Source organism: Benincasa hispida, chromosome 6 (assembly GCF_027475165.1).
Source record: "Benincasa hispida cultivar pf3 chromosome 6, pf3_genome.v1.1, whole genome shotgun sequence".
Taxonomy (NCBI): Eukaryota; Viridiplantae; Streptophyta; class Magnoliopsida; order Cucurbitales; family Cucurbitaceae; genus Benincasa; species Benincasa hispida.
In genome coordinates, this window is record NC_143483.1 from 3,715,057 (window position 1) to 3,730,611 (window position 15,555).

At 31.2% G+C, this 15,555-nt stretch overlaps 2 protein-coding genes across 2 annotated transcripts; one reads left to right on the top strand and one right to left on the bottom strand.

Moving 5' to 3' along the window:
* Nucleotides 1-2,868: 2,868 nt before the first annotated feature.
* Nucleotides 2,869-8,208, top strand: LOC120079032 (TMV resistance protein N-like). Its single transcript, XM_039033214.2, is given in 5 exon segments — nucleotides 2,869-3,445; nucleotides 4,664-5,768; nucleotides 5,845-6,138; nucleotides 6,915-7,860; nucleotides 7,863-8,208. Coding segments are annotated over 5 exon segments (2,997 nt in total). The 5' UTR covers nucleotides 2,869-2,966; the 3' UTR covers nucleotides 8,036-8,208.
* Nucleotides 8,209-10,299: 2,091 nt separating this feature from the next.
* On the bottom strand, nucleotides 10,300-13,137 carry LOC120080025 (uncharacterized). The gene is made up of 4 exons (XM_039034558.2): nucleotides 12,972-13,137; nucleotides 12,032-12,243; nucleotides 10,909-11,080; nucleotides 10,300-10,790 (listed from the first exon to the last, which is right to left on the bottom strand). Exons 1-4 carry the CDS (start codon nucleotides 13,006-13,008, stop codon nucleotides 10,609-10,611), a joined length of 603 nt encoding a protein of 200 aa, XP_038890486.1. The 5' UTR covers nucleotides 13,009-13,137; the 3' UTR covers nucleotides 10,300-10,608.
* Between the last annotated feature and the right edge of the window lie 2,418 nt (nucleotides 13,138-15,555).

The following is a 15,555-nucleotide window of genomic DNA, read 5'->3' on the forward strand; positions in this document are numbered from 1 at the left end:
GAATAAAAATAAAGATGAATTGATGAAATGTTGCTATTGGTTAACATGATTTGTAACTTTTTTAAATTTAATTTCATCATTTTAAAAAAATTAAAATCAATCATGATAGTGGGTTGGTGGTAGTGAGCTTGGTTTTATACTTATTTAAATTAAAAAACTAATATATATATATTGATCAGTCAATCGATCGATTTTTAATTTTTTATAGGAAAACCGACAACTAGCCAACCTTAATTCGGTCATTTTCGGTCTGTCGGATCAATTTTTTGGCATTTATGTACACCCCTAATTAGGGTTGGCAAAAATCCTCGCTCCGGAGTCCCCAGTTTGATCGGGGATAAAAAACGAGTCCCCGACTGGGAATGGGGCAGGGACAGGGACGCTAACCTCGTCTCATCCCTGTCCCCGACCTCGCCCCAAATATTTTTTTAATAATTTTTAATAATATATAACAGTAGCTACTCTTTTATTTTTTTCAATTTTTTAAAATTTATTTCATAATATAAGTATATTAAACTTTTTATTAAATCTAAAATATTTTTAGTTATTAATTTAAATAAATAAAATGATAATAATACTGTTTTGTTATATTAAATATTTAAAATTTGAATATAAATACTAAAATTTAATTGATTTTAAATAAATAATTAATTAAAAATATAAATATAAATATAAACGGAGATTTTTTTTCCGCAGGGAGAGATCTCGAACGGGGATTCCCTGACCCCAACCCCGACTTTCCAAAATGGAGAATGGGGCAGGGACGAGAATTATAAATCCCCACGGGGGCGGGGTGGGGGACGAGGAGTGCATCTCCGGCCCCACCCCGCCCTGTTGCCAACCCTACCCCTAATGCTAGAAGCCCTCTAATACAATTTTGTATGTAATGCTATGTTTTTATCATACTAGGCGTATGAGTAGTAGATTTGTTTAGATTTTTCCTGACAATTGTAAGATTGGACAATCGAATCGAACCATCCATCTTTGAGATTATAATTGGTGTCTTATCTATTAAATAATATTTGTATTGGCGACTAATCTTTTCTTCTAGTTTTCCTTTCTGATGGGGTTTTGTATGTCTTTTCCATCAAAAGTTCATGGAGGAGGAGAGAATGAGTTCTCTACTATTTCCATCGCTTACAATGAGAGCGAAATGCGCGTGTGGATGTTATGAAGCTGTTTTTATTGGAGTGTACAACGAAGGAGATTGAACCTATTTAAAATTTGTGAAAATATCAATTCACGAAGAAATTATCAGAAATAACCTTTTAAAGTTTTCACGTTACAAAACTAATATTCTTGTTGGAAACTCGTTAGAATAGTTTTTTTTCGGTTCATCTTGTCGGAGATCAGCCATCGAGATTTAGTTAAAAAAAAAAATAATTTTGTAACGTGTTGATTGTTTTGAAATTTCTCAGTACATGTCGTCACATTACACACCGAGATTTGCTAATTTTGTAGGTAATCTTCCCAAATCTTATATCTTTTCAAATTTTCTCCAAATTTGATTATCTTTACTCAATATTATATCAAATTATTTCGTACTTTTTTAAATCTTTAGCATATCTTATGTTTTCACAATTGTATGAATTTTTAAAATGTTAAATGAGTTTTCCAATTATCAAATAAATTTTCCAAATTGATTCAAGATGATTGCGCTATCATTTTTAAATTTTGGGAAAGATCAAATTTTGCTAAAAAATGGGTAAGATTTAAGATATATATTGTATCTTGGTATTAATTTTGCCTGAGATTTTATTGAGAATGCTCAAATATATCGAATCGAATTTGGTGTTAATTATGCACAGGTATCATCGAGAAAGCCCAAATATAGAGAACCTCGATGTTATTTTGCCCGAGATTAATACCAAGATCCACATAATTATGTGAATTTCTAAATTTTTTTGCCGATTATCTAAATAATTATCTGTTATCTTTTCAAATTTCTCGAAATTGTGTAATATTTGGTAGTATGATTTTTTAATTTTGTAAAAATTTGGGAAGCTACATAGCATTTGGAAAAATTATAATTCTAGTGAGATGTACCGAAAAGGCCTAAAACAAGTTAGAAAAAGCTTTTTTAACAAAATCTTGGTGGCCGATCTCGGGCGAGATGTCTGAGAAAAACTATTCTAACCATTTTTCAAAAAGCGTGCTAGTTTTGTAAGGTGACAACTGAAATAGGTTATTTCTGACTATTTTCCTAATTTATACTCCTAAATTTTAGGGATTTTAACTATTAATTGTTTCAATTTAAACCCAGAACTTTTGTGAGTGTATCAATTTACACCCTTCATAACGTTTCGCCTAGAAAAACCTCAGGTAAAACTTATAATTGTATCAATAAAGTTCCTAAACTTTTCATAAATGATTCAATTCAGACTCTTAAACAGAATTTCCTTAAAAAGTTGTCCACATATTTACTCTAGTTATCTTTTTTTTTAAATGACATTTGAAAAAGTCACACACGTTTGAGAACTAATGCATTGATGTTTTTCAAAAGTAATCATAATCAAGAGTCTAAATTGATTGGTATATTAAAATTTAGAAATTTAATTAACTCAAGTTATAAGTTTCCCACGATATTGATCAAACGAAATCTAAAGGAGTGTATAAATTGATACACTTTCAAAAGTTTAAGATTTAAATTAATACAATTATTAGTTTAAAATTTTAATTGGTATAATTATAAAGTTTAAGGGCATAAATTCATATTTACCCAAGACTAAATTTGTAATATAATGGTAAGCAATAGCATTTAAAAACTATCATTATTTTAATTAATTAATAAAATTAATTTTAAAAAAATAATAATAAATGGTCAAGGACAAGTAGTAGACGTATCTTTATGAATCATTAAATATAGAAAGACACGAAGACTAAGTCCCAAGAACCACACAATAGCTTAGGATATGGAGATAAAAATGACATAATAGTAAAAGCTCAAGCAAAACCAGATCTCTCCAATGGCGGCTTCTTCTTCAACTGGCCGTAGATGGAAATATGATGTGTTTTTGAGCTTTAGAGGTGAAGATACACGTGGTGGCTTCACAGACCATCTCTACCAAGCCTTATCGCGTAAAGGAATATCGACATTTAGAGACGAAAATGAGATCAAAGAAGGTAGTGAAATTTCTTTAGATCTTTCAGCCGCCATCGAAGCGTCAAGATTTGCAATCGTTGTGGTATCAGAAAACTATGCTTCTTCAAGATGGTGTCTCGGAGAATTGGTTAAGATCTTCGAATGCCAAGATCAGTTCGGAACGACTGTTTTACCAATTTTTTACAAAGTGAATCCTTCTCTTGTAAGAAATCAGAGAGGAAGTTTTGGTGATGCTTTTCTTAAACATGAAGAAAGATTTGGAAAAGATGAGTTTAAGGTCCAAAAGTGGAGGCAGGTTCTGACCAACATTGCCAACCTTAAAGCATGGCTTCCCCAAGATTGGTAACAATACTAACTCATTATACAATATGTACTAATTTTGTCCTTTAATTTCCTCTAATTACAAGCCTTATTTAAATCTTCATAACTTTTACTTTCAAATTAGCTTCTTGTTAAACTTGAAGGCAATGTTTTAAAAGGCTATTGTGGCTTACACTTTGAGACTCTCCTCGAGGCTAGACTCTAAGTTTTAGCTTCGAGACGTACGTCTTTGTTGAACCATAAGAGGCTTGCGCTTTTGTGAAAATGCATTGAGGCTTAAATCTCTATTGCCTTGCCTAGTGATTAGAAAAATAATAGTCATTTGCCTAATTCTTACAAAATATTAAGATTCGAGATGTGACAATTTGAATTAAGACTATTTTTACCGTTGTGACCTTAAGAACTCTTAAGGCAAACATTTATAGTGTAAATCAATCCTATTAATGATAATAGTAGCAGTAGAGATGATGAAGATGTCCTTATAGAATTTTTTATTGAGTGAAAACTGTGGGGGTGAAGTTTCTTTTAACACTTATATGACTTGATATATTTAGCATTACTTAGTCATACGAATTTAGGTTTTATAAAATATTTTTAATTCACTATGAGGTTTACGCCTCATACCGTCTCGAGGCGTTGAAGAGGAAAAGCCTCAAGGCCGCCTTTAACCTTTTAAAACATTATTTGAATGTTTGGTGAAGAATCACATAGAGATGTGAAAATAAATTGAGAACGACAAATTTGACAACGGTTTTATTTATAATTTTTTTTTTCTAAAAACTAGGTTTGAATAATTGGTAATACTCCAAAAACAAAATCAAATTTTGTAAAATTACTTTTTTTTTTTAGTTTTTAAAAATTTGTTTCAATTTTTAAAACACTTAATTTGCTAATTAAAAAAATTAATGGTTTTATAGGCCTTAAATATAGTGAATTCTTCATCTCTTTTCATAGTTCTTGTTTTTTCTTAACAAAATTTTCTGAGTTTTTAAGCATGGCTGTGTGAGGCTTATGTGCTATTGTAGCTATGTACTATGTATGGAGTGTAGCTTTAAAATTGGGAAACATTCGCCATTTTAATCCAACATGTATAATAATTTGATTAGTTGAGATATGTTCAGGTGACCTAAACAACATTATGTATTTTTTACGTTTTAAGTTGATTTTTTTTTCTTCTTTTTTTTTTTTTAATCAAACCCTTCAACTAAACATGAAAAGCATTTGGTTGGAGTGAAATAGGTCATATGAATCAGAAGTGATAGAAAAAATCTGTGAAGAAATATGGAAAAGAATCAAAAAGAGCTTAACAACAGTCATTGAAGAAGGCCAACTTATAGGAATCACATCAAAACTAAACCAAATATCTTCACTTTTAATCCCAAACTCAGAATCAGAAAATGATGTGATGTTCATAGGAATACATGGAATGGGTGGCATTGGCAAGACGACAGTAGCTATGGCTCTCTACGAGCAAATTCACGACGAATTCGAAGCTCATTGCTTCCTCTCGAACATTCGAGAGACTTTCAAGACCCACAATCTTCCCTATTTACAATCCAAACTCCTCACAAAGATGTTTGCAATAAACAACAATGACATATATGATGCTCAAGAAGGCATTGCTTTGATAACCAAAGCAATTTCTCAAAAAAAGTCACTTCTTGTACTAGATGATGTGGATCAACTAGAACAAATCACTGGATTAATTCCAATTACGAAGAAATGTTGTTTCGGATACGGTAGTCGAGTCATCATTACAACAAGAAATGCAGATTTGATGTCGATATTTGAAGCGAAACGAATGTTCAAAATGGGAGAACTTGAATACAAGGAAGCAATTGAGCTCCTTAGTTTGAATGCTTTCATGGAAAAATGTCCTAAAGAATGTTACTTGGATCACGCCAAAAGTATTGTGAAGCTTGTGGGAGGCCATCCTCTTGCACTCAAAGTGTTAGGGACATGTTTGAGAAACAAAGATTTGAGTGTGTGGAATTGTGTACTACAAGAGCTCCAAGAAGGTGGGAACATTATTGTTCATGAACAAATTTTCAAGTGTCTTAAAGTAAGTTATGATGGATTAGATGAAAAGGAAAAGGTGATTTTTCTTGATGTTGCTTGCTTCTTCAAGGGAAAGGCAAGAGATGTTGTAGAAGAAATTCTAGATGGGTGTGGTCTTTATGCCAAAAGAAGGATTCAACTTCTAATTCAAAAATCTCTTATAACATTATCTCATGACAATAAATTACAAGTACATGATTTGTTGCAAGAAATGAGTTGGAGAATCGTTCGTCGAAAACTCGTTCAAGATCGATTTTGGTGCCACAAAGATATCATCAAAAATGTGGTAAACCTTTCTTATATTAAATCATGTTGTAAATATTTTACTACTGATTTGAATCATGTTGTGTGTTATTTTATAGTTTCAGGATACAAAAGCAGACATCCAAAGCATAATTTTGAAGTCAACAAGAAATATTGTTGAAATCCCACCCATTTTGTTTTCAAGAATGCACCAACTTAGGCTGCTTAATTTTCACAATGTGAGACTGAAAAAGCACATGGAATATTGCTGCATTATTCCAAGTGAGTTAAGATATTTGAAGTGGAAAGGATGTCCCTTTGAGTTTTTGCCATTTAGTAGTTCTCAAGAATATGAGCTTATTCAACTTCACGTCTGCCATAGCAACTTCAAACAATTTTGGCAAGGACAAAAGGTAACAAACTAAATGTTGTTTTCTCAAATATAGAAAAATAAACTAAAATATTTACAAGATATAGCAAAATTTCAGTATCAGTGTCTATCGATATCTATCATTGACAGATTCTAAAATTTTGCTATATTTTGTAAATATTTTCAGCAGTTTTTATGTAAATTGCATGGACAATTTTGATGCTAAATCTATATTATATTGAAATAATGATAGAAGAATCTTTAACTTACCTCTTTCCCCTTAAATATTTCCATAATACCTATTTTGCCCTCAAAATCACGACGGTACTTTTGCACCTTTTCTTTCTTCTCTTTTTTAATTTTACATTCTTTTTGTCATTAGTACTTTCAACCATTCATATTTTTTCCTCGTACCCCTTCATATTTTGCATATACCTCTTCTACTCTTTTTTTTTTTAATCTTTTTCTTCATGAATCCTCTTTGTTTTTTCCCCTTATTTTGTTTCATCAATAATAGATTCGTAAACTAAAATTTATTTTGTTTCATTAATAAAGGATTCGTTAAATGAAATTGAAAATCATACGCATCTTTTGATGTTCTAATTCATTTTACTAAAGAACATGGTTTGTATGTTTCTAAGTGCTACGTTTTTACTTCTTAAGTTTTGAGTTTGGTTTCAATTTAATCATTAGATATTAAAATGTTACTTGAGATTTGAGTTTTATTTCGATTTGGTTCCTAAATTTCAAGAGTTACACTTCTAACCTCGATTTTCCACTAAACACATATATCAACCATATGTTTATGCTTTTTTACAGCATTTGGGGAAGTTGAAGTATATCAAACTGAATCATTCTAAGAGACTTTTGAGAACTCCAGACTTCACACAAGTTCCATATCTTGAAAGATTAGAGCTGGAAGGTTGCACAAGTTTAGTCAACATTCATCCATCCATTTTTGTTGCAAAAAGACTCATTTTTCTAAGCTTGAAAGATTGCATCAATCTCACCAAACTTCCATCCCATATTACCATTGAGGTTCTTGAAGTCCTAATTCTCTCAGGTTGTTTAAAGCTCAAAAAACTCCCAGAATTTACAGGCAACACAAGTAGATTACTACAACTCCATTTGGACAACACCTCCATTGCGTCCCTACCTTTATCTATTACAACCTTGACAAGCCTAACAATGCTAAGCTTAAATAATTGTAAAAGGTTGTTCCACATTCCTACAACCATTAAATGGCTGGTGTCTTTAAGCCACGTCAGTCGACCCTCGAAGCTTGAAAACCGAAAAAGAAAATTGGATGATGTTGAAGGGTTGGAGGAGCTCGATGCACGAGAAACAAGAAAAAGAAGAGACGGTAATGATAATAATAAGGATGAGGGTGGATGTAATAAAGTAAGACGGGTGTTGTTATGGTTATGCAGAACTCTAGGAAGCAATAATGTTTTTGGGATTTCGTTGGTGTTTCGTCTACAATCTCTTACCAAACTGGATCTAAAGGATTGCAACCTGAAATCTATCCCGGAAGAAATCGAGTACTTGGTGTCATTAAGAGAGCTGAATATTTCGGGTAACAACTTCTTACAATTTCCCATGAGCATTTCTCGACTTTATAACTTGAAAAGATTGATTATGAACCGATGCAAGATGCTTCAATATTACCCGAAGCTTCCTCCAGCGATCAGGAAGGCACGGTCAGTTGATTGTTTTATGGTGGAAATGTTTCCAAATTCAACTAAAGAGGGGGGTTCATATTTGGTGAATTTAATTGCTACAGACTAGCTAACAACAAACTCTATAAGTCGATCACGTCCAGTCAAAATGGAGCATTTAACATCCTAGTACCTAGAAATGAGATTGCAGAGTGGCTTACAACAACAAAAATGGGATCTTCAATTCTGATATTTGCATGTGCAAATATCAGAATGAAATAGTGCGGAATTCGTTTGATAAGTATGGAATAAGAGAAGGAGGTAATGAGATTGTGTACCCTTATCAGTAACAAGACAATTGTTAAAAAGGTCATAACATACACAATATTCAGTCTATGCCTTTGTTGATAAAAGCTTATATACCTCACTCTGTCATGTGCTTTGGTTTGTGGATACTGGATTATATCCTTTCACATTTTTTAACAATCATATTTTCCCACTTACATGGTTTAGTAGCTTTTCATCAAACTTAAATAGTCAATTTTAAAGATTTTTCATTAATCAGAAGTAGATTTAATAAATTCACTCGAGTGAAAAAACAAATTGCTGAACTTTAGTTAAGAAATTAAGGTATTAGTGGTAATGAGCTTGAATGCAGGTCAAGTGTAGTTTCTGTTCTTATGAGCTTCAAATTGATAAAACGAATGCTAATATTTACTATATATTTTTTAAAAAGACAACACAGCAGTGACAAAATTTAAGATTTAAGATTTATTGAAGCTACACTAAAAGGGCCCATAATAATACTCCAACCATGAATGGCAACCACTCTGATACAAAATCACCCACATGCTCGGCTTTACATTTCATCATATTCTTCACAAAAACAAAAGGAGAAAGAAAGAGATTGAGATTCCTGAACCCGTACCAATGACCAATATGAGATCGAGATTTCCTTTATAATCCAACAATCAGCGCAACCAGCGGGTTGCTACCAGTTGAAGTTTTGATTGCTAACCGAGATTACAATAATATGCTTCTCTTTAGACAAGAACCACGAATTCTCTATACACCTACACCTGAGGAACTATGCTACTCTAATTACACTGATAGGCAACTCTACTTCAATACAATTCAAATTCATAGTGGTGGCACAAAATCAAGTACAAAACAACATAACACTAGAGCCCACCAAAAAATCAATCAAATTCCCTATATGCTTCAACCTCTGCCTCCAACCATCTATCACATTCTCTGTTCTCTCATCATTCATTTCAAAGCTCCATATTTTCATCAGATTACAGCCAGCCTCTGCCTCCCACACTTGTTCACATCTTTCCAAGTATCTTTAATTGACAATATCATCACATACATATTCAAAACTATAAACATATAAATGTCATACAGAAACAAACTCATATGTATTCTACACCACCATTATAAGTCTTAAATCACCGATTGACTCAAAAGTTTAACACTATCATAATTCATAAGTCCTTAAATCACCAATTATCCCAAAAACTTGAGCTAATGGGTGAAAATAAATTTAATATTATATCATCTAACACTCCCCTCACTTGTGGGCTTGAAATATGTAGAAGACATAACAAGTGGAAATCAATATTAATTGAAGAAGAAATAACATTGCAGGGGTTTAAATACAAAACCGGGTTTAAATACAAAACCTCCTAGACTACCACCATGTTAAACTACCGATGGACCCAAAAGCTTAAACTCAATGAGTGAAAATAAATTTAATATTATATCACCTAACAATAGGTTAAGAGGAACTTTGTCCTATCCATTAGGGTATTGATGCTTTTAATTCTATTTTCACTTCTTGTTTGAAAAAGAAAATGTAAACTCTTTGACGTACCTTTAGGACAAAGCACTTGAATGTTTTTTTTCTCCACTAGTGCTTCATACTAAAGGATTTCACTTAAAAACACTACTTGCCAACTAAAGCTATACGCCTATATCAAAGTTGTACCAAATTTTATAAGGCAGCCAAAGAAAGATCATTTATTATACACATACAAACAAATGTATACATATTACATCAAATACAGGTTTCACAACCAATAAACAGGGTAGAAATAAAAGGAAATGAACAAATTCATATTATGATACAAAGAATAGTAAAACTAATGGACAACTTCAGATAGGAACTTCGAGCCCAAATAAGATAAAGGAGGGATTTAGATTCTTGAATTTTGATAGAAATCATTATAATGATCCTCTGATAGAACTGCCACTAGCCTGATCACCAAATGTTTTATCTACGATCTCACAAAAAAATGAATGGCTCTCAGGACTAGTAAATACTGTCTTTCTCAAAGTAAACTTTTAGTCATTAATTCTTTTCAAAGAAATTGCGTCTTGAAAATTCAAGCACGCCATGCAATACATTTATTTCAGATGAAGCCAAGAATTAGAAGCCTCAAAACAATAAAAGCACAGGAACAAGATAAACAAAAAGTAATCCTTGATAATAATTTTTCTTCTGTTTTCAAAATTATTCTTGAAGAGAAACAGATAATTAAATATTATTTGCTCAAGTAAAACACTTCATAAATAACTAAATACTCAATATACAATAACAAAAACTGACAACGTAATAAAATAGGTTACAATACTTTAATTAGTGTATCAACTATGATGACACATCCAAAATCATATGAACATGTGCACCTAACAAAATGACTGTATTCAATAACATAAACTAGCATGTTCCATAGCAAATATCATATCATTCACCACTAACCCATTTGCATCCTAATCCAACTAAGCAATACTACTTTATCTAAGATTTAAATTACCATTATGATTACCAAAAATGGAAGGCACTAGCTGCATTACTTCAAAAGATCATAAGAATGATAGTATACTGGATAACTTGTAACATGGCGGCGTGATTTAGGTTGGTTAAAGCTATCCAAAGTTGTTCCAGAATATCTCTGACTGTATTCTTTATTGTAGTTATCCAAATGTGATCCATACCCATTATATTGGTTAACTAAACCAGGGTAAAGAAGCGCTGAATAAAAGAAATAAATTTTTGTTGAACTAGTGTGGGAAAGGTCAAGAAAATAAAAATACACAATTCTTAGTGAAACTAACAATGCAAAGACAAATATAAAGAAAGGTAAAATCACCTTCTACATGGTCTTCAGGGTACGTTGAGAACCTGCACGATGTTGACAAGTGACTGGAATACTGAGATATTTCAGAGTAACCTAGAACAATATGTGACCTCGATTTATGAGATACATTTGATGATGAAGTGATTGCACTACTACTAGGTGAAGACTTGTCTTGCCCAGATACCTGCTTGCACAAAGTCGAAACCTATGAATCATTCCCATAATTTAATGACTCGCTACATAATGAAATCTGACAATGGAAGATTGCACAATCATCTAATTAATAAAATTGAAGTATGAAACCACATAGTAAATAATCATACATTAAAAGAAATAATCTATAATAAATATATATTCAGGAAAAGAATCTTTACATTTCTATCTAGCACTTCATTTTTATGTTGTCCTATTTCGTCCAAAATCATATTAAAAGATATTTTTCTAGGAAACTAAATAGATATCATTTTAAATATATAAAATTATAGATTGAAACTTGTTTTGTTTTTCTAATAATGTTTTAGCATCTATCTTCGTTCTCCAAACTTCAATAAGTTCACCTGTTTTTCAACAAAGTCATTAGTAATCATAGTGATGTGATAATTTCTATCTTCCCTTTTTTCTTTTGTTTATCAATAATGTACTAATGCAGAAGCCAAAGGTTTTCCAACCAAGTCATTTAAACTTCTGGTGACATGAACTAACCTAGATTAAATTCATCATGATCCAGGAATATCTTGATTCTTCCCGTCAATTAATTATGATTACAAGGTTTGCATCTAAACGCAAGTTAGGTAAATAACAAGAACAAAACCATATGATTGGAATGTAATTTCTAAAACCTCAAAAAAGTTACGCAATATACTAAAATTAAGTCCATCAAATTTTATTGTTATGAAGTCAAGAAAACTAAAATTTCAAATCCAACGTGCATCTTAAAAGACTAATAATATATATCTAAAAGTGAGGTATTCATCAAAATCCGTCAAATAAGAAGAGATGGTATATGACATGAATAAATAAATATAAAAACAATATGTATAAGTTTGGAAACAAAGTTGATCAAGAAAAACCAAGATAAAAGAAACAAAGGGAACCATGAAGAATTTGCAATGAGAAAGAAACAATAATTACATACTGCAAACTTCAGGGTACGGTTATAAAGAGTCACGAGACCAGAGAAAAGCTTAACAGCATAGTTGGTAATCTCCTCACTTTCATACACTACAAAAGCAAAACCTTTGGGTTTACCAGATTCCTTGTCCCGAGGAATGTGCAAGTCCACTACTCGCCCAGCTTGGATTAGAATATCATAAAGAACCCTATCACTTATCCTTTCATCCAAATTACCTATAGAAAGTGAAAAAAAAGTAACAAAATCAGACTCATAAGAAAATGTGGCATCTTAAACTCAAAATGATAGGTTGCATCCTAAAAACTTTAATACATAACGAACGTTGTATCAAAATATTAAAGGGAACGAAAAGTTCCCCGAAAGAATAAGTTCGTTGCACATCTAGTTATGTTAAATAAATATTAAAGAACAAACTGGCATCAATACTCAAATGGAGGAAGCCTACACAGAAGCAGATAAAAGATGATGGGGTAAGTGAAAATTAAGATTGAACCAGTTAAGCAAAAACGAAGATAATCTAAGAGATCTAAGAAAAACAAAAACGAAGTAAGTTTAACTTCCAACCCTCTTCGCCTAAAAGCAAAGAAATCACGCATGTTATGAACAGAAGTAAAACGAATTTACAAGAGAGGAAAAAAAAAGTTGGGAAGGAAGAAATCCAGCAAACAATGCAATCCTTTTTGTTCAATTATGAACCCGCCAAATGTCTAAGCAGAGCTTTTCCAATCAAGAAATATGTTTTGTGTCCTATAAATCAAATCGTAGAACATGATAGAAGAAAATAAGCATACTCCTTACAAAATTGACCACCCGAAAGCATAATTTTCAAACGGAACTTCACGGAAGTAAAAACACGAAGCTTAAAACGCAAACAGCAGAAATCTCATGAGAGGAAAACGAAAAAGTTCAAAACGAATTAGGGTAGACAAATCAATGAACATACCTACGTAAACGGTGCAGCCATTTGATCTTCCTGACATGATTGTTCTGCAACTCCAAAAGCAAAACCCTAAACTGAAGTTTCAGAAAGCAAGCAGAAAGGGGGAGGAGAAAGAGCAAATTCAGTCAGCCAATGAACCTCTAGTTCTTTTGTTTTTTTTTTCTTTTTCCCTTTATTTATTTATTTATTCCTTTTATTTTTTAGAAAATCGTAGGGGTTGTTTCTTGTTTTTTTATGAAAACTTTTTTCGAATTTGATTTAAATTGTAGGCTCTATTTATAAGAGACTTCATCTAAAGTTTTATCTTACTTCTATTAGGATTAGGATATGAGTTTCCTAATCTAAATTAGATCAAATATTATATTATTTTGTATTATATTATATTATCTTTTTTTTTATTTATTTTACTAGAACAAAATCTTTTTTTGTAAAAAGAATATAAAATAAAATAAATCTTTACCATTTGATGAGTATTGAATGGCTTTTTTAGATAATAGGTGGTCTTATTTTTTGAATTTTTCTTTAAACGTGAATGGTTTTAAGATAAAATGAGATTTAAAAAAAATATTGTCACTCAATGTGTATGGTTCTTTTAGATAAAATGAGATTTTTAAAAAATTATTATTTAACGTGAATACCAATTTATAATGAGATTGTTGAAATATTTAAATGTGAAATTATCTAAAATATCCGGTGTGATCATCAACTTCATGGGTAAGAGGAAAAACTAAAAGTTTTTCCCCTCACCCTTTTTAGAGTATTAGTAAAAAACACCTGACATAGACGTGAAAAATCATAGTTTAATTTAATTTTATAGAATAGAAGACGGTCATTTTAATCTCATGTATTTTATTCAAATTTAATTTTTAATATATATGATATTTTAAAGATAATTGTTTTAAATAGCAAAATTGTTCGATTATAGACAATGATATTTTGTTATGTTTATAAATAAATTAACTCATTTTTTTATATTTGAAAACTATGTATAACAAATTTATATTTTAATTTGTTCACTGCATACTCTGATTTTTAATAAAAAAAAAAATTAACATGATTTTTCTAATTTGCATTTACAAGTGATTAGCCTTACAAACAACATTAGTCCTCAAACATCAAAACCCTATTGCTTATAAAAAAAAAATTAAAAAAAAATTAAAGAAAAAAAATAATAAATTCCATCTTTTTTATTGGGATTTTTCCAAATAACGTCAGCTATATGTGAAAGTATCTATTTAACCTGAAAATACACACGAGGGCCTTCCTCTCAATCTAATTTCTCGCTCTCGATTCTTGCTCTAACTTTTCGCTCCTTCCTCTAGTTCCTCATCAGACACAACTATAATTTTTTTTCTTCAATTTTTCATTTGATCGGATTTTTCCTCTCGATTCTTGCTCTAGCTTCTTGCTCCTTCATCTAGTTACTCATCAGACACAACTACAATTTTTTCCCTTGTTCAGATTCTTCCTCTCGCTTCTAGCTCTCGATTCTGACTCCTTCCTCTAATTTCTCATCTGACATAACTGTAATTTTTTTTTTCTTCGTGAAAAGATGTAGAAAGAAGACGGAAAAGAAAAAAAAAGCAGAAAAAAATGGAAGAATAAGAAGATGAAAAAGACAATGACGTTGAACCAACAAGAAGCGAAAGGATAAAAAGAAGTTGAAAAAGAAGAACACAAAAGAGAAGAAGATGAACGCAAAAGGAGAAAAAAAAACCTTTCCAAATCCCACAACTGCAAAATGAAGAAGGAAGAAATGTATTTGGGATTAAAATGGTAATTTTTCATGGGGCCAAAATTCATTTGTTTACAAATTTGGGGTGAATTTTCATTTGAGCTCCAATAAAGGTAATTTTTCGTGTGTAGATCACCATCTCTTTTTTTTGCAACCCTCTTAGTTGTGGAAGTGAAGCAAACTCTCTAGCTTAAGCCACCCACATATTCTAAAATCTACCAAACTAACTTCTTCAAATTTCAATCTTTCCATTCTTCTTCATTGCCACCATTATTGCATCATCATCGTTGTTGTCATTATATCGAGGTCAAGAACAGTATCATGAGCCTTTTGAAGAAGACGATAGTTGACGTTGGGCAAGAATAAGCGTGAGCAATATCCTGAGCCTTCACAATTTTTATAATTTTTATGTTGTGGAAATGCAACATTCTTATTCTAAGAAGTTTAGTAGACTTTGATGATTCGTTTCATTTTCAAGAAGTTTCATGAGAAACGTAAGTTTTAAGTCTCTTCTTAAATCTAGTAATATCAATACAATCAATATTAACTTAACATAAAACTTTTAAGTTTTCTTTTCAGTTTTTATTTAACAAATTTTACAATTGACAAATTGTACCACTAGTGTAATAGTTTAGAATGATGAAAATGGAAGGAACAAATTGGAGGAGAGAGTTTCTCCCTATAGCTCCTTTTATATATAATATAGATAGATGTTTTAAAAAGACCAAGCTAAATTTTGAAAACTAAAAAAAATAGTTTTCATTTTTTAAGTTTATCTAAGAATTAATTCTTGCACTTAAAAAAATATGTAAATCTTTTTAAGAAACTAAGAGAAAGTAAGTTTAATTTTCA

What these genes read in the sequence shown, in the direction of transcription:
- LOC120080025 (XM_039034558.2), bottom strand. Translation starts at nt 13,008, where the DNA reads ATGTCAGGAAGATCAAATGGCTGCACCGTTTACGTAG. An exon ending in TGGCTGCACCGTTTACGTAG is followed by an intron (nt 12,244 to 12,971) that starts GTATGTTCATTG and finishes CACTTTCTATAG; the next exon opens with GTAATTTGGATGAAAGGATA. An exon ending in ACCGTACCCTGAAGTTTGCA is followed by an intron (nt 11,081 to 12,031) that starts GTATGTAATTAT and finishes TTGTGCAAGCAG; the next exon opens with GTATCTGGGCAAGACAAGTC.